The sequence below is a fragment of the Natrix helvetica genome, assembly GCF_964273705.1.
Source record: "Natrix helvetica genome assembly, chromosome: 1".
Lineage (NCBI taxonomy): Eukaryota > Metazoa > Chordata > Lepidosauria > Squamata > Natricidae > Natrix > Natrix helvetica.
In genome coordinates, this window is record NC_138548.1 from 237,054,251 (window position 1) to 237,078,595 (window position 24,345).

The window sequence follows — 24,345 nt, forward strand, 5'->3', positions numbered from 1 at the left end:
TGGATGCTGACATATCCCATCTGTTTCCAGGGCAAGGATTAACGTTGGCTAACAGGCAATGCTGGGTTTTGGGTGGCAGGTGTAATGATATGTGGGAATCACCTTAGGAGATAAGGGAGAGAACCACAACAGGGCAACAGTTGGATAAAAGACCACTTACAGTGGGGCAAAAAAGTATTTAGTCAACCACCAATTGTGCAAGTTCTCCCACTTAAAAAGATGAGAGAGGCCTGTAATTGGCATCATAGGTAGACCTCAACTGTGAGAGACAAAATGTTAAAAAAAAGACCAAACAATCACATTGGCTGATTTGGAAATAATTTATTTGCAAATTATGCTGGAAAATAAGTATTTGGTCAGTATCAAAAGTTCATCTCAATATTTCGTTATATATCCTTTGTTGGCAATGACAGAGGTCAAACGTTTTCTGTAAGTCTTCACAAGGTTGGCACACACTGTTGCTGGTATGTTGGCCCATTCCTCCATGCAGATCTCCTCTAAAGCAGTGATGTTTTGGGGCTGTCGCTGGGCAACACGGACTTTCAACTCCCTCCAAAGGTTTTCTATGGGGTTGAGATCTGGAGACTGGCTAGGCCACTCCAGGACCTTCTTACGAAGCCACTCCTTTATTGCCCGGGCAGTATGTTTGGAATCATTGTCATGTTAAAAGACCCAGCCACGTTTCATCTTCAATGCCCTTGCTGATGGAAGGAGGTTTGCACTCAAAATCTCACAATACATGGCCCCATTCATTCTGTCCTGTACACGGATCCGTCGTCCTAGTCCCTTTGCAGAAAAACAGCCCCAAAGCATGATGTTGCCACCCCCGTGCTTCACAGTAGGTATGGTGTTCTTTGGATGCAACTCAGCATTCTCTCTCCTCCAAACACGACGAGTTGTGTTTCTACCAAACAGTTCTATTTTGGTTTCATCTGACCATATGACATTCTCCCAATCCTCTTCTGGATCATTCAAATGCTCTCTAGCAAACTTCAGATGGGCCCGGACATGGACTGACTTAAGCAGGGGGACACGTCTGGCACTGCAGGATCTGAGTCCCTGGCGGCGTAGTGTGTTACTGATGGTAGCCTTTGTTACGTTGGTCCCAGCTCTCTGCAGGTCATTCACTAGGTCCCCCCGTGTGATCCTGGGATTTTTGCTCACCGTTCTTGGGATCATTTTGAGCCCACGGGGTGAGATCTTGCGTGGAGCCCCAGATCGAGGGAGATTATCAGTGGTCTTGTATGTCTTCCATTTTCTAATTATTGCTCCCACAATTGATTTGTTCACACCAAGCTGCTTGCCTATTGCAGGTTCAGTCTTCCCAGCCTGGTGCAGGTTTACAATTTTGTTTCTGGTGTCCTTTGACAGCTCTTTGGTCTTCACCATAGTGGAGTTTGGAGTGTGACTGTTTGAGGTTGTGGACAGGTGTCTTTTATACTGATGACAAGTTCGAACGGGTGCCATTGATACAGGTAATGAGTGCAGGACAGAGGAGCCTCCTAAAGAAGAAGGTACAGGTCTGTGAGAGCCAGAAATCTTGCTTGTTTGTAGGTGACCAAATACTTATTTTCCACCATAATTTGCAAATAAATTATTTCCAAATCAGCCAATGTGATTGTTTGGTCTTTTTTTTTACATTTTGTCTCTCACAGTTGAGGTCTACCTATGATGCCAATTACAGGCCTCTCTCATCTTTTTAAGTGGGAGAACTTGCACAATTGGTGGTTGACTAAATACTTTTTTGCCCCACTATAATTCACAGCAGATATGTGGGCATGGCAAACATCTCAGAAGGTAAAGGTAAAGGTTCCCTCACACATATGTGCTAGTCGTTCCTGACTCTAGGGGGCAGTGTTCATCTCCTTTTCAAAGCCAAAGAGCCAGTGCTGTCCGAAGACATCTCCGTGGTCATGTGGCTGGCATGACTAAACGCCAAAGACGCACGGAACGCTGTTACCTTCCCACCAAACGTGGTTCCTAGTTTCCTACTTGCATTTTTACATGCTTTCAAACTGCTAGGTTGACAGAAGCTGGGACAAGTAACGGGAGTTCACTCCGTTACGTAGCACTAGGGATTCGAACCGCCGAATTGGTGACCTTTATGATCGACAAGCTCAGCATCCTAGCCACTGAGCCACCGCATTCCTTTTCTCAGAAGAGAACCTCTTTAATTTCTTGGGCTATAGAGGGGAGAGGGGAGAAATGTACTTTCAGACTTACAAAATTCTATTAACAATACAACAAAGTAGAATTAGTTCATATGGGTGGGCTTCATTTCTGGACTACGTAAGATATAAACACCCATTTGCCCTTTAGCCTTCTGACAACCAAAAAATGCAAGCAGGGCCTAACCTTTGGCTCTATTCAATTATGGGGGCAGGGGAGAAAGAGTGTTGATAAGCAACATGGTACCACCAACTCTAAACAGAACAAGTGATTATTCATGGAACTTCAGCTAGAAGTCCTAATGCCAACAGATCAAACACCATCGACAATGAGGAAGTCAGATAAGTCAAAGTAAACTTAAGAAACTTTAATTTATAAATTAAATCAAGTTATTACATACCCCTGCAGCAAAGCCTAGACTCCCATCCAGAATTCGTCTCTGCAAATGTAAGATTACAAGTGGTCAGAATGATACTGTATGCAGCAGCAATATATAATTTCACATTTGACGTTGAATCATAGTTTATGTAAATGTTAATTTGCTGGCTTCGTGCAACATGCAAAGCTGTAAAACATAGCTTGCAGACAATAGCTGCTTTGAAAAGCAAAAAAAAAGCACTATGGCTTACCCTAACACACAAAACACACTACCATATTTTTCGGAGTATAAGACGTACATTTTTCCCTCAAAACAGAGGCTGAAAATCTGGATGCGTCTCATACACTGAATACGGCATTTTTGCCTCCCGAAACCCTGCCCCTTCATCAAAATGGCCGTGCATAACCCTTAGGAGCCTTGCAGAGAGCTCCTGGAGGCTGTGGAGGGCAGAAATGAGCAAAAAACGGGCCGTTCTTTGCTCGTTTTTGCCCCCTACCCCCACCCTCCAGGAGCACTCTACAAGCCTCCTAAAGGCTATTCATGCCCTTTTTTTGAGAAAAAAGGGGGTGGTTTTTGCAAAAAAACAGTCCGTTTTTGGAAGGTCTGCAGAGTGCAAAAACTTTTTTTTTTTTAATTTGCCTCTTCAAAATCTTGGTGCGTCTTATACTCCGAAAAATACAGGTAAGTGTATGTTAGACTCTTGTAAAACTAAGATGACACTCAATACAGAGTTAAAAATCTAATCCCTATTTAATAAAGACATCACACTTCAAAATGTGTCATTGTTCCCCATTTTGATATCCTCTGCAATTCATAAAATATTCATCTAGTACAACCATGCAGGTTGAGAATGCTGAGAGCTGTAATAGCAGCATATCTGAAGCGCATGAAACTGGGAAAGCTGCTGTAAACACGTACTGGTTAATTCTTCTGTCCACCAAAATTCAGGCTAACAGAAGAAGCACAAAAAAAGGGAAATTCTCCTTCAATTTTAGCATACCACTTTCATTGGTTAGGAACGTAGCCAACTGCCTTTTGCAACAACTGCATATTCCTGAAACCTTTCCAAGTTAGTTCCAGATGTCAAGACATGGGTTAAAGGTAATCACAATAGCTATGTATTTACACTTTTAAAATAAAATCTAATTGCTACAGTTGATATAGTTTTAGATATCATAAATATGATGTTCAAAGGGTTTTAGAAGGATCTCTTCTAATATAATCCAGGTAATAATAAATCTTTCAAATTTATGATATCAAAAGACCTATTTATCTGCTGTAGCAATTTGGTTTACTCTTCTAAAAATGCAAAAGCTAGAGACAAGCATTTCTAGCCAATCTCAGCTAAATGTCTGCAGAATATTAATTAAAGATATAAAAATTTAATACCAAGCTCATTTCTTTTTCCAGCTCTATCACATAACTCCCACATGCCATAATTAGTTTTTATGGTGATTATCACATCCATACTTACACTCCACATTCACAATTTTATCATATCTAATGCTGAAAATGCATTTTTCATCCTCTAATTTTGAAATTTGCACCAAAAAAGTTCAGGCCTCACCTTCCCACTGGAAAATATAAATACAAGTGCGGAGCCAGCAGCTGTCAATCCCCAAGTCAGTAAAGTTCCTAGCAGTGCTTGCAACACTGGATTATAACCAAGTATCATAATGAGGAATTCTGGGTTTGAAGATCTGGTAAACATGAAAGGAAAATTAGGTAGAAAACTTAAAATCTGAGCTAATCAAAATCAATTATTCTGTTTCAGAAATACATTTTGTCTATTAGTCAATAGTTAGAAAGTTATTTGATTTGTGTCTCCTCCTTAAGTGTTTCCCTGAAACTGACAAAATGCTACCTATGATCACCATATCTGCATAAAGTGCCTGCTTATTCATATATTATTAGATACTTGTAATTAAATATAACCGACATTAGAGCAAACCATTATCCCTCAGAATTCATCCTTATTTAAAAGATCGCTCTGGACTCACTTTGGCTTTGTAGATACTTTTAGAAAATAAAAATAAGAAGAATGATGCTTCCAATAGAAGTGTGTCTGCTTGCCCAGGAAGGTGGGGGGGGGGGGCTCCCAGGTAAACTGAAGTTGGGAGGGGGAAACCAACATTATCTGTTTGCCTTCTGGTCAATTACTATTTTATGATTGACCACACCTACCATTAGGAGCCATTTAGTGAAAAGATTAATAGCACTTAGACTTATATACCGCTTCATGCTGCCTTTACAGCCCTCTGTAAGCAGTTTACAGAGTCAGCATATTGGCCCAACAATCTGGGTCCCACTTCAGAAGGAGAGAAGGCTGAGTTAATCTTGAGCTGGTCAGAATCGAACTGCCGGCAGTTGGCAGTCAGCAGAATTTGCTTGCAATTCTGCATTCTTCTAACCATTGTACCACCATGGCTCTTTAAGAGGCCTCTCATGCCAGCCATTTGAAGAAAGCAATAACCACATGCCTTCAAAGTTTCAAATATTCCCATCCCAAAAGATTACCCATTCTTGTAAGAGAGGATTACGGGAAATATAAGAGATATCATGAGTAAGACAGTTTAGCTATAAATCCATTTGGGGAGGGTCCTTGGAGAATTTCTCTCATCCTTCAATTCCTCATAAAATTGGAATGGTGTTATGATCCTTTCTAAGCATGTGTCCTTCATGAACCGAGAGATTTACTTCTAGCTGAATTTACACATTACACTACTAAAGTATGAGCTGTTTTAATAATATTTAATGAACAACCATAAGTGCCTGGTTCATATATCACTGTTTGAAAGGCACATCGGGTGAGTTCCTAATCTTTGGGTTGTGTTTTTGACTTGCATTAATTTTTCCTTTCAAGTGAAGCATTGTTCTCATCAAGGAAGTTATTGCACAAGGGAATCGTTACAATGGAGAGGAAAAAGAAATAGTCTTTCTCCTACAGTCGATGCCTGCTTAGATTTTTATCTGAGAACTTGCAACCCTGGGGAAGGGGAAGGGGAGGCACAACTCCAGGTTACTGTAACTCCAGGTTACTGTAACTTAATCAGTCTATACGAAGTTCCATAATAATCTTATCGTCGCCAATTTAGCCTTTGCAAACTATTACAATTTCTTCTATTTTAATCACCCTGGATCTAATCCGTCTGTATGGGTCATTTTCATTCAAAGCAAAGATTTGAATAGCCCACCTAAAACGTGAAAGGCACCAAAATGAATGAGTAGGTTGTTCGGTTTGCCACAATGTAAAATATTTTTAAAAAAAAACTATTTGCGGTCCATTTTTAAAATAATCAATCTGTAAAAAATTCGAAGACCCAAACTTGACAAGTAAAAATTGTTAGATCGTTTTTCTCCCCCAGTACTAATCCCGGTTTGTTTCGTTCTTTAAGATAAAACCTCCTAAAATATACCGCAAGAATTTTGCCTTCCTGGGTGTTTGTTTTCAATGTATCCTCCTGGATTTTTTTAAAAAAGTTAATAACCCATTCTATTTAAAAATAATAATTCATTACATACACTCAATAAGATCACCCAGACGTTGCAAAATACAGCGGATACTCCAATTCCGGCAGTCACTTCCTGGTTCCTTTGTACACGTGTCTCTCAAACCGACGTGGCTCCACCCTCTATTCTGCTTCAGCCATTGGCAAAGCAGCCTGGAATAGCAGGCTAGATTTTGCGGTACACGCCTATAGATTCTGTAAAAAGTGAAACGAGTGGCTTAAAAAGAGACTTTGTTTGGATGCATGCATTACTATGTAATGGGATTAATACGGTTTCCGACTCCCGTCGACTATCCGAATTTACCAATACAAACAAACAAACAAACAAAAATCACAGCTGGCAGACCTTTAAAAAAACTGTACTTGTTTTGTACATCCCATGAGCTCGGGCGACCAAGAATTATTCAAATATTTTAATTATTCTCATTTAGGCTAGAGCTTCTTTGGCACTCTACCGTTCAGTTATTGCTGCCCCCTGCTTTTCTCAGTCTTCGGACACGTTTTCCCATTGCTTACCTTGAAATATTTTTCCCAATATCTTCATAGGATTCTTTTGCTATCTTTGGGAAGGGAATCAAGACACTCCTATTTAATTGGCCCTTTTTATGAGGAATAATTATTTTGATTATATTTTACCCAATTTATATTTGATTTTTTTTATTATTGACTGCTGTGATTACATATGGGCTTTAAAAAATGATTATAAATGATAAAAGCAGAAGCCATATAAGCTTGTTTCATAATAAACTTAGTGGCTTGAAAGTGCCATAAGTTAAGACTGTTGTTGTGTAAACTCACCCAGAATATAAAATAAGTGAGAATTTTAGCTTAGGGTAGATTGTTGCTTCTTGCTTGGTATGTTGCTTCCATCAGCAGTACTTACTGTTTTCTGTTTGCATTGCAAAGGCTTTACAATACAAAAATTGGGGAGTGAATTAGATTGCCATTGATTGAAAGAAGGACAGGATCTTTAATAATTACATAAAAAAGTACATTTCAGAATCCCAACAATTCTTATCTTCGGGAATGTACTTAGTATAAAGCAATTCATTAAATATGATATTGCTAATGTTTTTTTTAAATAAAAGACTTAATAAAAGATTACCCTCACATGTAAAATCTTGCTGAATATGAAAGTATTTAATTTTTGGAAGCAGAGGGTCTGATGCATAATGATTCAATTGCAAAAAAGAAAAAAATGAAAACAAAGATATATGCAGAAGCTAGATTTAAATAAGATGCCATGTTATAATATAGTTTCTTATGTGCAGTTTAGCTTTTTGTACAATTCCAGCCACTGTGGGTTGCATACCATTGTCTATGGCTTCACTTGTAATGCAAAATCAGCAAATTGTAATTTTTTCAGGAAGCCATGATTAAATAAAGCACAGCTGGCATATGATCAGAACATTGCTGTGGACAACTATTTTGTGATCATACATCATGCCAATGCGTTCACCTAGATGTCTGTGTCACCATCTTTTTTTATTGCACAAGAGACTATGGATAGATTCCCAACCATATTAGACAATAGGCTACTTAATAATAATTGACTGCAAAACTAATGGCTTGCAGATTCACACATATGACTAAGAGTTCTTCGCAGTCATATTAATGTGCATTCTTCTAATCTCTGACTCAGCAGAAAAGTATATACCGTAATCATAAATTGCATCACCCCAAATACCAAGCCTTATTCAGCTTCAGTGATTAAGCTAGTGAGAGGTGCTATTTCATAGTTTTGCTGTCAAACAAGTTAAAGAAGATCATTGACGAATTCTGCTACTTCATGTGATGGGATAGATCAAGAACAGACAAGTGGGTTTATCCACCTTTTAAATTGCTAGCTCAAAAATAGCTGGTAACTATAAGGTCAGGTGTGTGTGTGTGTCTATGTGTGTGTGTGTGTGTGTGTGTGTGTGTGTTTTCGTAGATTTTCACGGGTGTAGGTATGCTGGTCTTGTTGTTTTCGGATCTTTTCCCGTGTAAGATTGAGATTGTCTAGGCTCACCTCTACAGAATCTTGCCAAATTCCTCACCAAACAACTCCAACCCTACACAGAATTCATCACCTCACACGTACAAAATTCACTCCACTTCATAGAAACAATAAAGAAACAAAACCTACAACCCAGCAACCTACTCGTGAGCTTCAATGTCATATCCCTCTTCACCCAAGTGCCTATAAAAGAAGGCTTGACAGCTATCCAGAACAAACACAACCTCCCTAAAGACATCCTGGACCTGACCAACCACTACCTAACCAACACATACTTCATCCATAATGGAGAAAGATACAAACAGATAGAAGGAGCACCCATGGAATCACTCCTCTCACCCCTCATTGCAAACTTATACATGGAACATTTTGAAACTAATGCCTTAGATAAATCTGAACACAAACCCAAACTCTGGCTTAGATATGTTGATGACACTTTCGTGATTTGGCCACACGAGAAAGAAAAACTGGACAACTTCCTCACACATCTCAACAGCCTACACCCCAAAATACAATTCATTATGGAAATAGAAGCAAACAACCAACTTCCCTTTCTGGATGTTCTAATCTACAAAAAACCCAATAGCTCCCTAAGACACACCATCTATCGGGACAAAACCCACACCAACCTCTACTTAAACGCACAATCCCATCACCACCCTGCACAGATCAACTCTATAGCCAAGACCCTCATCTCCAGAAGCAAACGCCTAGCTGACAAAGACCACCTGAAAACTGAATTACACACTCACAAACGTATTAATCTCCAACAGATTCCAAAGAAAAGTAATTACCAACCTAATCCAAAGAGAGACTCCCCTCAAGAACCGAGACACAGCACAGGACAATGGCATCGCCCTCCTCCCTTACATCAAAGGCACCACAGATAAAATCAGCAAAATTCTCCACAAACACAATATCAAGACAGCATTCAACACTGACCAAAAAATAGCCAACATCTTAAGAAACCCCAAAGATAAAATCCAGCTAGAAAACCAAGGAGTCTATGAAATACCATGCAAAATCTGCCCTGCAACATACATAGGACAAATGAACAGGAGAATAAATGCACGCATCGCAGAACACAAGAACGCAGTAAGAAAAAAAGAAAAAACGCCCTCCCTTTTCCAGCACCTTAAAGCTGCAGGACATGAAATTAATTTTGAAGGAACCAAATTAATCTCCAAAACTGAACACTTCAACAGGAGAATAATTATGGAAGCTATCGAAATAGAGAAACACCCCCACAACATGAATAAACGTGACGATACCTCCCGCCTACCAGACATCTGGAAACCAGCCCTAGTCAACAAATGAGCCCCACCCACCATCCAGGCCGTTAAAACACAAAACAACAACGGACACACAGCCAGCACCAATCAGCACCAATCTACCAATCATGATACAACCACACAGCCAATCAATCCACTTACTGAAACAAAGCCAGCACTTCACACACACACACCAAGATTTATAGAAAGACGGAAGCTCCAACCATGTTTTAAGCCAAAAACACCGGCCTGAAGATGGCGTGTGAGACCTCGCCGAAACATTGCCAAGACAATCTCAATCTTACATGGGAAAAGACCCCAATACAACAAGACCAGCATATATCTATCTATCTATCTATCTATCTATCTATCTATCTATCTATCTATCATCTATCTATGTTTTCGTAGATTTTCACGGGTGTAGGTATGCTGGTTTTGTTGTATTCGGGTCTTTTCCCGTGTAAGGTTGAGATTGTCTTTGCAACGTTTCGGCAGGATCTCACCTGCCATCTTCAAGCGTGGGCTTAAAATGGGAACGGAGCTGCCGTCTTTCTGTAAGTCTTGGTGGGAGGGGATGGGGTGCTGGCTTTGTTTCAGTGAGTGGAATGATTGGTTGTGTGGTTGTATCATGATTGGTAGATTGGTGCTGGCTACAACAAACGAGCACCACCCACCACCCAAGCCGTTACAATACAAAACAACAACGGACACACAGCCAGCACCAATCAGCACCAATCTACCAATCATGATACAACCACACAACCAATCATTCCACTCACTGAAACAAAGCCAGCACCCCATCCCCTCCAACCAAGACTTACAGAAAGACAGCAGCTCCTTTCCCATTTTAAGCCCAGGCTTGAAGATGGCAGGTGAGATCCTGCCGAAACGTTGCAAAGACAATCTCAACCTTACACGGGAAAAGACCCTGACAAGCTTTGCAAAGGAATAACAGTGCTTTTGGCAAGGATTGTCTTGTGTCCAGCACTAAGAAATACCACATAAAACAATGAAAATGGTGTAGTAGAGAGTAAGTGCAACACTTGTTCAAAAAAGCTGTAAACCCACATAATGCTTGAGGAATGCTTTTACCAGTCAGGCATTATATGGCTGGGCTCCCACTAGAAGTCAGATGTATAAGAACAGAACAGAATAACAGAGTTGGCAGGGACCTTAGACGTCTTCTAGTCCAATACCTACCACCACCACCACCCCGAAGATTTTATATTATTCCAGACAAGTGGCTGTCCAGCTTCTTCTTAAAAGCCTCCAGTGATGGTGCACCCACAACTTCTGAAGGCAAGCCCTTCCACTTGCGAATTGTTCTCACTCTCAGGAAAATTCTCCTTAGTGTCTCCCCTATCCTGCAACCTAGGCCAAAATAACCATAAGTTACGAGAGGTGAAGAGGTGCTCCTACAGCAGGCCACTAGTTAGAAGAATGTGAGAATGTATTCTAAGCCACAAAGCTGATTCTAATAAATAAACTATTTAAACTATTTGTTTGCATTGTTGAGTATCTCTGTGCTAAACTGTTTTTGAAAGCTGAAAGAATTTGAGAAGGCAGCTTTTTCTAAATCTCTGTTGATTCCTCTCCTTCCACAACCCCACATACACCAAGTTCTTGATGTCTAGGAAACCTTTCATAAATTTTGTCACATTCAGAGATTACAGTGGAAACTTAAATCATTTGTTTAAAATAGAGGCAGTCTATCCACACCCAATAAGCAGTGAGCTTTTGAAGCTAAGTTCTGTGAATGCTTATCTGGAAATAAGTCTAACTAAATTCTGTGGGATTTCCACTTATAACTATTTAAAGAGTTAGTTTCTCCAACAAGAAACAAAACAAAATGTGGGGTCAATGCACACAAGTGTAGACTATTCACACAGCTGAGACATAAGCAGAGACATTCCTTTTTAGAGGTCTCATCTGCTGGATGAGTTGTTTATTTGTTTGTGTCTGTCTTTGTGCACCATCAAATAAGTGTTGACTTTTGGTGATGGCCTGGATAAATTTCTGCAGTTTCCTGGTCAAGGCTTTTCAGAAGTGGTTTGCTCTTGTCTGTTCAAGGTCACAAAAGTTAGCTTGTGCTCTAAGAACTCACAATCTCCAGGATGTCTAGCCTGATGCTTTACCGCTGTATGAAACTTGCTTTTTGCAACATGCAGCCACGAGATCACAGCTAACATTGTGGGAGTCCTGGGAGATTTTCCTATGGGTCTGGCCAGTTTTGCAAAATGGATGCATTTCACAGACCAGCCTGGGTGTGTATGTTTGTGTATGTGTGTCTGTTCTACTTCAGGGAACATTAATGGGTTGTCACCTAGTAAAAACAGACACTATTGATTAACCGTTTGTTGATAATTAAGGAGAAAACAAAAGATCCAAGTCTGGGTAGCCAATTGGTCCCAAAGGTTAACAGCACTGTTTGATAATTGGATGTTTGCTGCACTTACATCCTTCTTGCCTCTGACTCAGGTGATCTGGTTGTTAGCTCTGACCTAAACTAGCTTTGCCTCTTGCCTCAACCAACAACCATTCAGATCTGCTGCACCCCTGGTACTCCAGGGTGAGAATTAAAGAGAAAATTGAAGTGTCAATAGTACTGGAGGAAATACATGCTGCTAATCTACACAGAGATCTTATATAGACAGTGCTATTCACAGCTGGCTGTTTCTTCTTGATGGATTAATTTGAAGAAGAAGAAAGGGAGCAGGGACTTTAAAAGCAAATGCAAAAGTGTTGGGTATAAGGCAATGTCTTTTTTAAGCGGCTGCAACATTCATCTTCTGAAAGCTTGCCATTTTCTCCCTTAACCATGGAATGGAGAAGAGCAGATGGCAGATGATTCCCCAGGCTTCAGCCATTTACTATAGAAAACATGTTCTCTCTTTTCCACGCAGTTCCTTAGCCCCAGGTGCTTAGACCATTGTCTTAAACTTAATTCAAAGCTGTTTGAAAAACGGTATGCTACAAATCCAAATTAAATTCTCTCCTTGATGAACGAGCAACAAGAAATTGAATCCCGTGACCTGATTTGCAATTTTATTGCACTCAAATTTGTACTAAGGGGGGGAAAGTTCTTGTCAGTAAAACAAACGAGGTTCTTACAAAAATGTAAATAACAAAAGCTGTTACTCATTGCTAATATTGATACGTACATTGTAAAAATTGACTAATCCTCCCGTTTGGTACTCTTTGTTTTTTCCAGGAGGCTCAAGCTGTCTGATAGGGCTTTTGATCGCCACAGTTTCTTTAAGCGGGGTCAGGGGTTATCATCCTTCAGTCACTGCCAAGGCCCACATTCTGCTGCTGTTTGCTGTTGCAGTTGAAGCTTGTTTTCCTGCCTTCTTTCAAACCAGTAATGGTGAAAGGGAAGCAGAGTCTCTGTGCCTTTCCTTTCCTCCATGAAGTTCCTGCAGACTGGGCCACAATGAAACAGAGGCAGAAGTTGTGGCAAAGAGGTAGGTCCACTCAAGTAAGGATGAGGATTTTGAGAAGATCTTGCTCAAGTTGTCCCCTGAACCTGGAAACAGTGCTACCCAAAAGAATTTTAAATATTAATTGTAGACTAAGGAGCAAAGGTAGCTTGTCATTCTGTGACAGTGTTCACCAAAATAATATGACAGTTAAAATGGTGAGTTCTACTTAAAGTTCTGAGCTTGACATGCTGGACAAGGAACCAACCATTGATGCTTCAGGGACTAATTGCTAAGATGAGGTAAAGATTGACGAAAACAGCACACAAGCCCTTTTAATTCTGCTCTGAGAAGATAGCATTATTGACTTTTTAGGCATGGTATTGATGCCTTGATATTTGAAAGCAAAAATTTCTTTGAAGAGCATGGGGCAGTCATAGCTCCTCTGTGCAGCTCCTTAGGTCATGTTTTACCCAGAGGTGGGTTCCTACTGGTTCAGCCCGGTTCAGCTGAACCGGTAGTGGCATGCCGGCCTGGGTCGCAGAACCGGCAGAGACCCAGGCTGGCCACGCCCCCGAACCGGTTCCCTGGTTGCCGCCATCGCCATCTTTTTTTGGTTCTGCGCATGCGCAGAACAATTTCAATTGTACTGTGCATGCGCATATAGCGCACATCCAGCGCATGCAAAGTGCTAGCACAAGGGAACCAGCAGTAACACCAGCTGAAACTCACCCCTGGTTTTACCCCAATCAATACTTGAACCAAAAGGCTCCCAGCCAGTGATTCAAGGACAATATGTTATTGCTCTGATAAAATATCTTGATTGCAGGTATTTGCTAAGCAAGAAAGGCAGACCCTGCAAATTCTAGGGTTTGAGTCTTTATGTTGCAGTTCCCAAGATTCAAACATGACACTTTTCCCCTCTGCCTTTATTACTCATAGTTGTTCATTTCTCAGTGAGAAATAGTTGGTCTCTCTGTATTCTTATTGAAACATTCCAGCTCATCTTGTCAAGTCTTACCCATCCCCTTTTAAACTAAACAATGTTCCTAGGAAGTGACTGAATGACATTAAGAAGAGACACAACTGTTTTTATGAGTGCAGTCAGATACTATGTGGCCTTCCCACACTTTACCTTTTTGCTCTCAAATCCTAAACCCTATTAATCTGTCATAAGTGCAGTATTTAATGAGTGACATCTAGCAACCCTCTGAATTTTAGCACCAGTAAATTGTCTCTATAAAAACAGCCTTCATGTTATTCTTGTACAATGATGAACTATATAAAAAAAATTCAAAAGAAGCCACTCAACAACCTGTAAAGACAAAGAGTGAGAGCAGGACCTGCAAATCTCCATCAACAATAGAACTGCCCTAACTTACTTTTTTCTTTTAATTAATGAAATGAAATTGTGGCATGTTACAAAGCAAAGTACCGGCCTTTAGCATAGCCTTTGTTTATAAGAAAGCCTCCAGGGCAGCCTTTGAATATAACAATAATAGAGAGATTTGATATCCACTTGTTTCTTTGCTCCTTGCAAAGATTAGATTTTAATGCTTAGAGGGATTGGTTGGAAGCAATCTCACTTGCAGGGTAGGGCTGAAGAATTTGTTCAATATCTGCAGGATAAAATCGCTCAGATCCGGACAGGCTTGGACTCTGACTGGGTAGATTTGGGGGAGCCGACGGGGATGAATCTTGAGGAGACAATCTGGGATGGGTTTGACCCTGTGACTCCCGAAGGCATGGACAGGATTATGGGGAGACTCAGTGCTACCACTTGTGTGCTGGACCCGTGTCCCTCTCGGTTAGTTTCGGCTTTCCGGGAGGTGACACGAGGCTGGCTCCAGGCGATTACCAACGCTTCATTGAGAGAGGAGTTCTTTCCCACTGCCTTGAAGGAGGCGGTGGTGAGGCCCCTCCTTAAGAAGCCTTCCCTGGACCCAGCTTCTTTAGCCAACTATCATCCGGTATCCAACCTTCGCTTTGTAGCAAAGGTTGTCGAGAGTGTGGTAGCACGTCAGCTTCCCCAGTACCTGGATGAAGCTGTCTACCTGGATCCATTTCAGTTGGGTTTCAGGCCCGGGTACAGCACGGAGACGGCATTGGTCGCGTTGGTCGATGATCTCTGGCGGGCCCGGGACAGGGGCTGCTCCTCTGTCCTGGTCCTATTAGACCTCTCGGCGGCTTTCGATACCATCGACCATGGTATCCTACTGCGACGGCTCAGGGGGTTGGGAGTGGGGGGCACCATTTTACAGTGGTTCTCCTCCTATCTGTCGGATCGGTCGCAGTTTGTGTTGACTGGAGGGCAGAGATCGACCCCCAGGCATGTCACTTGTGGGGTGCCCCAGGGGTCGGTTCTCTCACCCCTCCTGTTCAACATATATATGAAACCGCTGGGTGAGATCATCCGTGGTTTTGGGGTACGATATCATCAATATGCTGATGATACCCAACTTTTCATCTCTACCCCAAACCACCCAAACGATGCCCTCGACGTGATGTCCCAATGCCTGGAGGCTGTGTGGATCTGGATGGGGAGGAACAGGCTCAATCTCAATCCCTCCAAGATTGAGTGGCTGTGGTTTCCGTCATCCCGATTTGTACACCTTGTTCCATCTTTGGTGATAGGGGGAGAAATTTTAGCCCCCTCAGAGAAGGCTCGCAATCTGGGAGTCCTCCTGGATACGCGGCTTAGTTTAGAAGAACACCTGATGGCCGTGACCAGGGGGGCCTTTTACCAAGTTCGCCTGGTACGTCAGTTGCGCCCCTTCCTGGATCGGGATGCTCTGTGCACAGTCACTCATGCCCTCGTCCTTTCTCGCCTGGACTACTGCAATGCTCTCTACATGGGGCTGCCCTTGAAGAGCACCCAGAGGCTTCAGCTGGTCCAGAATGCGGCCACGCAGGTTGTCATGGGGGTACCTAGGTGCTCCCATGTTACACCCCTTTTAGGCGGCCTGCACAGGTTGCCGGTTGTTTTCCAGGTGCGATTCAAGGTATTAATTATGACCTTTAAAGCACTCCATGGCTTAGGCCCAGGGTACCTGCGAGACCACCTACTGCCACCAGTAGCCTCCCACCGTCCAGTACGATCCCACAGAATTGGCCTCCTCAGGGTGCTGTCGGCCAGACAGTGTTGGCTGTTGACCTCCAGGGGGAGAGCCTTCTCTGTGGGAGCGCCTTCCCTCTGGAATGAGCTGCCCCCGAAGCTTCGCATAATCCCTGACCTCCGGTCCTTCTGACGTGCCCTAAAAAGTTGGCTTTTCCAGCAAGCTGGCCTGGCCTGTTAATTTTAACTCATTTTTTAAATGTATTGTTCCATAAATTTGATTTGTTTTTTTGGATATATATTTAATTTCTTTTTAACTTTTGGGATGTGTGTTTTTTAATGTTGTACGCCGCCCTGAGTCCTTTGGGAGAAGGGCGGCATATAAATCCAATAAAAACAAAACAAACAAAACAAAACAAACAAAACAAACCAGTTTAGTTTCTGTTAAAATGGTACTTGGGAACTGACAAATCACCCATTTGAATTTCATTTTTTCAATAGGCAGGGTCGATGGCAGTCCCTTTGTAAAAGTACCCACAACATACACCCAAACAAGGCACATAATTCACCTGACGTGTTCAATTAAAATCAAACAAACTAGACAATAATTTATATTGCAGGTGGCAAATGGTGATTTAAAAACAAGTACCCTTCCTAAGTATGGGTGGGATAAAGTGTTTCAATGCTTGGACATTTTATCACCTTTTGAGGCTTTGGGGGAATATTTATGAGGCAAAATGGATGTCTGTGCAAGATTTAAGATTCCCTTAATCTTCTCTCAAGCCTCCAGTAATAAAAGAAAAGGGGGGGGGATCAGTCCTCATGTTTCAGTTTCCCTTCTCTGGTGCTTTGGGGGACACAAGTTGCCTTTCCCTGAGTTAGCAGAAAGAATATAGCTCACAATTTTCAGAGAGGGTGGGGGGAGAAATGCAATTGTACATCTCATGATCTTATGAACAAACAAACAAGCAAACAGGAAGATTTCAGGCAGTTGGCTGCTGTGCAAGTAAACAGGATAGGATGATAAAAGCCAAACTAGACAAACTTCAAATCTGCTGTTTTTGGCTCAGAAAAGCCCACTGCTAAGCAAACACGGTTCACATGTTTTGGCAGCAATTCAAAAAGTGAGTTTTTAATTCAAAGGAGATGCAATTGGCCAACAACATGACTTGGCAAAGGCTGAAACCTGTGGATAAAACATATAATTGAATCAGAAGCCTTCACTGGGAAAGGATCACACCATCATCATGTTGTATATCATGTTAAGCCACGCCTTGTTTAAGTTTGATTGCTTGAGTAAAACTTATGAATTTATTACATGGTGTCTGCCAGGCTTTCTATATAAGTGGGGCATAGGATCCTCTTCTCAATGTGACTGCGGGAGTCCCACATCGTGACTGGCTGTAAACTGAGGGCATATGCCAGTCCAGTTTCTGATTTTTAAAAAAATATCAATAATGCTGCACATCAATGGTTAAACAGCCGGGACATTGGTGTTCAAACATAGTTCTTTTAAACATTTATATTTGTTAAATAGGGCAGTGAGAAGGCAGACTCAGGCTTAACGCGACAACAGCTCTTTATTACAGAGGAACAAGTATGTACAATCCAGCAACCGTTCGGTCTGACAGCTCTCCTTTTATAGGGAGCTGTCAGACCTCTCAGGTTAAACCTCTGTTCCCACCGGAAGAGAGGACAGAGTGGAAACCCTGGTAGCTAGTGTTAATATCTAACAATATTTTATTGTATTTTACTAATCTAGATGAAAAATTAATTTATATTGCTAGTCCATGTATGATATGCCATAACTCTGGAACGCCTCAAGCAATTTCAACCAAACTTGGTACACAGATGACTTACTCTCTCGAGAAAAAATACTGTGGGGGTAAGACACCTCAACACCTCCTCGGTTTCTGTTAAGATACAGCCTGTTGTGCCATACTGCATACTGACTTCTACTGTACAGCACAGTAGAGTTGCCATGGTAACAGCTTCACAGTATTCCACAAGGGGGCTCCCTCTGGTAAGGGGGGAAATCCAACATTAGAAATTACGTTTGGTCCGGACATTTCCCCCCTTTAAAGAAAATACCCGGGCAACGCCAGGTTATCTAAGCCACAGTGTTAATTAATGTGCAGTATATGCATAAGCAAAGCTTTCCCTTCGCATGTTGTATTAACCAATGCAGACTTACAATGGATTATTGAAAAAATTACCAGTATACAGTATATCAGAAGTAATCTAAGAATGGGTTCTCAAGTCTCTGCTTTCATTACATTTTTAGCAGTGATAATGAACCTTTTGGGCCTGATGTGTCAAAAATTCAGAAAATGCGTTGTGTCTGCTATTTCGCAGACGTGGCACGTACGGGTTGCTACTGATAGGCTGCATGGTGGCAGCCAGAGCGGGAGATTGTGGTTTGCTGATTGGTTGCCGCCTGACAGCTGCTGCCATACAAAGAGCTGTCAGATGGGGTTCGTTTCTCTCGTTGCCGTTTTGCTTACTGTTGCTTGTAAGTTACTGGTTATTTTGTTATCCTAATAAAGGGATCGTTTTGAGCAATCTGTTTTACCTCAGTCTTTGCCACCGAGTACCCATAAAATACTGGCGACGAAGGTGGGATCAAATGAGGTAATAACAGCGAAGTCACTAATTAGAGTTGTGGCACATTCGAGAGGAATGCTGCCTAGTCACTGAACCGTAACTCTTTGTGAGGTAAAAGAACAAAAAAATAATTTCCTAGTGATTGTGTCCTTTTAAGGATGGCAGGATCAGCGACATTTTCGGCTTTCAGCCCGGCAATGGAGACATGGGACGCTTATTTCGAGCATGACAGAACTGTCTAGCAGCTGCAAGAAAGCTTGGTTCTTGAGCTCATGTGGGCAGGAAATATTTGGAACAGCTAGGGCTCTAGTCTCCCCTCAGTCTGTCAACTCTGTCTGTGGGAGACCCTGGTGTTGAAATTGAAGAACCATTATTCTCCGACCCCGTCCAAGATTGCCAGATGATTCACATTTAGACAGAGTGCAGAAAGAGCGCGAATCCGTCACTTACTACATGACTGCTTTAAGAGCAACTGCCCTGCATTGCAAGTTTGGCAATTTAGAGGATTCTTTACTGGAACAATTAGTTTGTGGCATGAACAATCTGTGGCTTCAGTGCCGATTGAGTGCCCACCCTGAGCTGAATTTGCAAACTGCTTTAGATGAGGCTAGGGCATCAGAGATGGCTAAAAAATCCCAAGCCGAGATCCAGAAGTATCTGCCTGCTTCCACTAGTGCCATCAGACCAGTTGCTGTGCCGCACGACAATGAGGGGGACAGCACCGATTCAACTGCGACTGACACAGAGGTGAGCCACATAAAAGCAGCTACAGATAGAAAGAGGAAGCAGGTAAAAAAAAAATCTCCTCAGCCTCAATGTGATGGTTGTGGGAGAAGCCATGTGAGAGCTTATTGTAAGTTTAGATCAGCTATTTGCTGCCGCTGCGGCAAACAAGGGCACCTTGCCAAGGTGTGCAGGTCACATTCTACCTTGAGGGAACACCACGAGGAGAGACCTAGAGGCAAAAGGGCGCATACTCGCTCAGTCAAACCTCGTGAAGATTGTTTTGCAATTTCCAGAGACAACCCGCAGCCTGAAGTTTCTATTAGCCAAGCCAGAGAGAGAGCAGACAAGATTTACCTCACGGTGCTTTTGGAGGGAGCACCCTGCAAAATAGAGGTAGATACTGGCTCTGCATGCTCCATCATTTTCTGGCATTTTCTCAAGCAGCTAATACCAACCGTTTCAAAGAAACAATTATATTCCTGCCCCGTCAAATTGCGAGACTACCAGGGCAATTCTATTCCCATTGTGGGTACTGGAAAATTCCAGGTGGCCACCCCTCAGTTCCATGGCAGTCTGCCTCTCATCGTAGTGCAGGGCAGCCTGCCCACATTGCTAGGTTTGGACTGGTTCACCTCCCTGGGACTTGCAGTTTCCGGCATCAATTCAACCACCACTGATGACTTCAGGCCCCTGCAAGAAGAATTTGCTGATATCTTCACTGACTCCCTGGGTAAATATACAGGGAACTCTATATCATTTAATTTAGACCCCCAGTTAGCCCCCATTAGGCTTAAGCCATGAAGGGTACCTCTAGCGCTGCGCCCTAAGGTAGATGCTGAGCTTGACAAGCTTATTGCTCAGGGGATTTTAGAGCCAGTGGACCATGCACATTGGGAAACACCGATAGTGGTGCCAATCAAGCCTGACGGCTCTATTAGTGTGTATGGTGACTTTAAATGCACCCTGAATAACGCCTTACAGGCGCACCCCTATCCTGTCCCCGTAGTCCAACAGTTGCTTCACACCTTAGGAAAGGGGGCTCTTTTTGCCAAATTAGATTTGGCACAAGCGTACCAACAGCTCCCTGTAGACGATGCCACAGCGGATGCACGAACAATAGTAACGCATCATGGGGCTTTTAGATGTAGATAATTACAATTTGGCATTTGTGTAGCCCCAGGAATATTCCAGAGTTTGATGGAGCACCTGCTCCAAGGCATTCCTGGGGCTATACCCTATTTTGATGATGTGCTCATTGCAGCAGAAAATCAGTCTGACCTTATCCATAAATTTAGCCCTAACTCAATTTCAAAACGTTGGCCTCAATTTGAAGCCTTCCAAATGCAAAATGGGGGTGACTCAAATAGAACTTTTGGGTTATTTAATAGATGCCAATGGCCTGCATCCCACTCCTTCAAAATTGGGAGCGATTAGGGAAGCCCCCTCGCCACAAAACAAAGTTGAGTTGCAAGCTTTTTTGGCTTTTTTGAATTTCTATGCTGCCTTTTTACCCCATAAAGCTTTTGTGGCTGAGCCACTTCATAGGCTTTTGGATAATAAGGCAGCGTGGAAATGGGGAACCCAAGAGGCTCGGGCTTTTAAGACTGTAAAAGACCTGTTAACATGCACTAATGCAGTCTTAGTACAGTATAGTATCAGGTTACCTCTGACCCTGGCCTGTGACACTTTCCCTTTTGGGTGGGTGCTGTTCTAAGTCATGTCATGCCCAACGGCACTGAGACCCTATTGGCTTATTATTCCCACACTTTATCTGCTGCAGAATGAAAATATAGTCAGATAGATAAAGAGGTCCTTGCTGCAGTAGCAGGCGTGAAAAGATTTCATGATTACCTCTATGGCTGGTTCTTTGAGTTGGTCACTGACCACAAACCACTATTGGGCATTTTTGCAGGGGACAAGCAAAACCCTCAAATCATATTACCTAGAATGTCGTGCTGGGCCGAATTTTTAGCGGCGTACAGTTACCAACTAATCTATCAGCCCGGTAAGAACTTAGGGCACGCTGACGCGCTTAGTCGCTGTCCGCTGCCCACGCATGTTGAAGATCCCTCTCCTGCGGCCACAGTCATGTTAATAGAGAACCTGCAGCTCCCCATCTCTGCATAGTGATGGACATATCATGTCATTCCGCTCGGGACAGGATCTTGTCTCAGATGCTAGATTGGGTAAGGCGAGGGTGGCCACTAGATTCCATACCTTCAAAATTTTGGCCATACCGCAATAGGCAACATGAGCGCTCTGTGCAGGGGGAATGTCTTCTATGGGGAAACCGGGAGGTGATTCCCCAGGAGTTACGAGAGCCCATTCTAGCCAGCCTGCATGATAGTCACCCTGGGGTGGTCCGAATGAAGGCACTCAGCAGAAGTTATGTGTGGTGGCGAGGGTTAGACAAAGATGTCACAAACTGGGTTGCTGCCTGCCAGCAATGCCAAACCTCACGACCAGCTCCTCCAGCTGCCCCTGTTAGAGAATGGAAAATTCCAAAGGTTCCGTGGTCATGAATCCATCTGGATTTCGCTGGCCCATACCATGGACAAAACTTGGTGGATGGCTATTCTAAGTGGGTGGAGGTCAATCTTATGGCATCAACCACTTCAGAAGCCATTATTAGAGCTTTGCGAAGACTTTTCACGATGCATGGTTACCCCGACGTGTTAGTCTCAGATAATGGGCTGCAATTAACATCTGCATGGTTCCAGATGTTTTTGGCCGAACATGGCATTTGCCATGCACAGGTAGCTCCATTCCACCCTGCAGGAAACAGTCTGGAGGAGCGGGCCATCAGGTCACTAAAGGAGGCTCTAGAGAAGTCAGGCCCAGGGGAGTGGGGAAGTAGAATAGACAGGTACTGTATCTCCTAGCCCAACATTCAAGTCCCTGTCCAGTGATCAGCTGAAGTCCAGCGGAACGGTTGATGGGTCGCCCCCTCCGAACTGACCTGGATAGACTGCACCCATGTTATGACTTTGATTTGATTTTGATTTTATTAGATTTATAAACCGCTCCCTCTCCCAAAGGGACTCAGGGCAGTGTACAGTGAAAGGTCAAAACATCATGGACATGTACATTTACATAGACATATTGAGTATTACATGGAATGAGGCATAAAAACTTACAAATCAAATCAATTTCATAAAATCTACACAATAATGATAGAATTAAAATAACATTAAAAACTACCCCAACATTTAAAATAAACTGCCAGGAGGATTAGAGGATAAAACTATAATTGAGCCAGGCCGGCTAGTTGGAACAGGTGGGTCTTGAGTTTCTTGCGGAAGGAGCGGAGATCGGTGATGGTCCTAATATCGGGGGGGAGGTCATTCCAGAGGGCTGGGCCCATCACAGAGAAGGCCCTACTCCTGGGCGCCGCCCACTGGCATTGCTTAGTGGACGGCACCCGGAGGAGTCCCTCTCTGTGAGAGCGAATTGGTCGCAGGGATGTATGGGGTAGGATGCGATCCCGCAGGTAACTAGGTCCTGTGCCATGGAGCGCTTTAAAGATGGTAATCAACACCTTGAAACGCACCCGGTAGACCACAGGGAGCCAGTGCAGCTCGCGCAGGAGAGGTGTTATATGGGACTATCTAGTACTCCCCATAATTGCCCGCGCGGCTGCATTCTGGACCAGCTGTAGTCTCCGGGTGCATCTCAACGGGAGCCCCATGTGGAGAGCATTGCAGTAGTCCAGACGGGACATCACCAGTGCATGAGTGACTGTGCGAAGAGCGTCCCGGTCCAATGGGGGGCGCAATTGGCGCACCAGGTGAACCTGGTGAAACGCCCCCCTCTCCACGGCTGCCACATGGTCATCCATCGACAGCCGGGCATCTAGGAGGATGCCCAAATTGCGCCCCCGCTCCACGGGGGCCAGTTGCTCGCCCCCAATGGCCAGCGATGGAGTCCACTGGTTGAACCGGGGTGCCGGTAGCCACAGCCACTCCGTCTTGGAGGGGTTGAGCTTGAGTCTGTTGCCTCCCATCCAGACCCGTACAGCTTCCAAGCACCGGGACATCATTTCGACGGCCTCATTGGGGTGGTTCAGGGTGGAGATGTACAGCTGCGTATCGTCAGCATACAGATGGTATCAAACCCCGAAACCACGAATGATCTCACCCAGCGGCTTCATATATGTGTTGAACAGGAGAGGCGAGAGGACCGACCCCTGCAGCACCCCACAAGTGAGCAGCCTCAGGGTCGACCTCTGCTCCCCTGCCAACACGCGTTGCGTCCGGTCGGAGAGGTAGGAGCAGAACCACCGCAAAACGGTGCCCCTCAGCCCCAGCCCCTCCAGCCGGCGCAATAGGATACCATGGTCGATGGTATCAAAAGCCGCCGAGAGGTCTAATAGGACCAGGATAGAGGAACAGCCCCTATCTCTGGCCCTCCAGAGATCATCCACCAATGCGACCAAGGCCGTCTCTGTGCTGTGACCGGGCCGGAAGCCGGACTGGCGCGGGTCTAGATAATCAATTTCCTCCAGGTGACGTGGGAACTGTTGCGCCACCACACTCTCTACAACCTTCGCTAAAAAGGGAAGGTTGGAGACGGGACGGTAATTGGCTAGCTCAGTTGGGTCCAGAGAAGGCTTCTTGAGTAAGGTCCTCACAACCGCCTCTTTCAAGGCAGCCGGTAAGGACCCCTCACTCAATGAAGCATTCACTAGCCCCAGGAGCCAGCCTCGTGTGACCTCCCAGGATGCCAGTACAAGCCAGGAGGGACACGGGTCCAATAAACATGTAGTGGCTCGCAGTCACCCACGCAACCTGTCCATATCATCGGTGGCAACAGAGTCAAACTCCTCCCAGAATGGTCCCTCAAGACTCGCCTCCGACGCCCCCTCTAGACCACTGAGGGGGACCCATTCACTCCGGATTTGAGCGATTTTGTCCTGCAGATATTCCCCAAATTCCTCTGCCCTGCCCTGTAAGGGGGCTTCCCGTGGCCTCTGTGACAGGAGGGAGCGGGTCACCCGAAACAGGGTGGCAGGGCGGTTGTCTGCGGACGCAATAAGAGCGGCACAATGTCGGCACTTGGCCACTCTTAATGCCACAAGGTAGGTCCGTAGATAGGCTCTTACCTGTGTTCGGTCAAATTCGGAGCGTGAGGATCTCCATCTGCTCTCTAGGCATCTCTTGTGGCATTTCATCACCCTTAGCTCCTCGGTAAACCAAGGGGCCAGGGTGGTTCGTT

At 43.8% G+C, this 24,345-nt stretch overlaps 2 protein-coding genes across 3 annotated transcripts in view; one reads left to right on the plus strand and one right to left on the minus strand.

Annotated features, from left to right (window-relative positions):
- Positions 1–6,219, minus strand: part of SLC39A11 (solute carrier family 39 member 11) — a 358,016-nt gene extending 351,797 nt beyond the window's left edge. For both annotated transcript variants that reach the window (XM_081938779.1, XM_081938778.1), the window contains exons 1-3: positions 6,071–6,219; positions 4,116–4,248; positions 2,570–2,608 (exon numbers count right to left, since the gene is read on the minus strand). In XM_081938779.1, coding sequence (XP_081794905.1) covers positions 2,570–2,608; positions 4,116–4,223 — 147 coding nt within the window. In that variant the 5' untranslated portion in view covers positions 4,224–4,248; positions 6,071–6,219. The remainder of the gene's footprint in view (positions 1–2,569; positions 2,609–4,115; positions 4,249–6,070) is intronic.
- Positions 6,220–12,639: 6,420 nt separating this feature from the next.
- SSTR2 (somatostatin receptor 2) overlaps positions 12,640–24,345 on the plus strand; it is a 57,139-nt gene continuing 45,433 nt past the window's right edge. The window contains exon 1 of the mRNA XM_081939946.1: positions 12,640–12,791. The gene's annotated coding sequence lies outside the window, so the exon portion shown is untranslated. The remainder of the gene's footprint in view (positions 12,792–24,345) is intronic.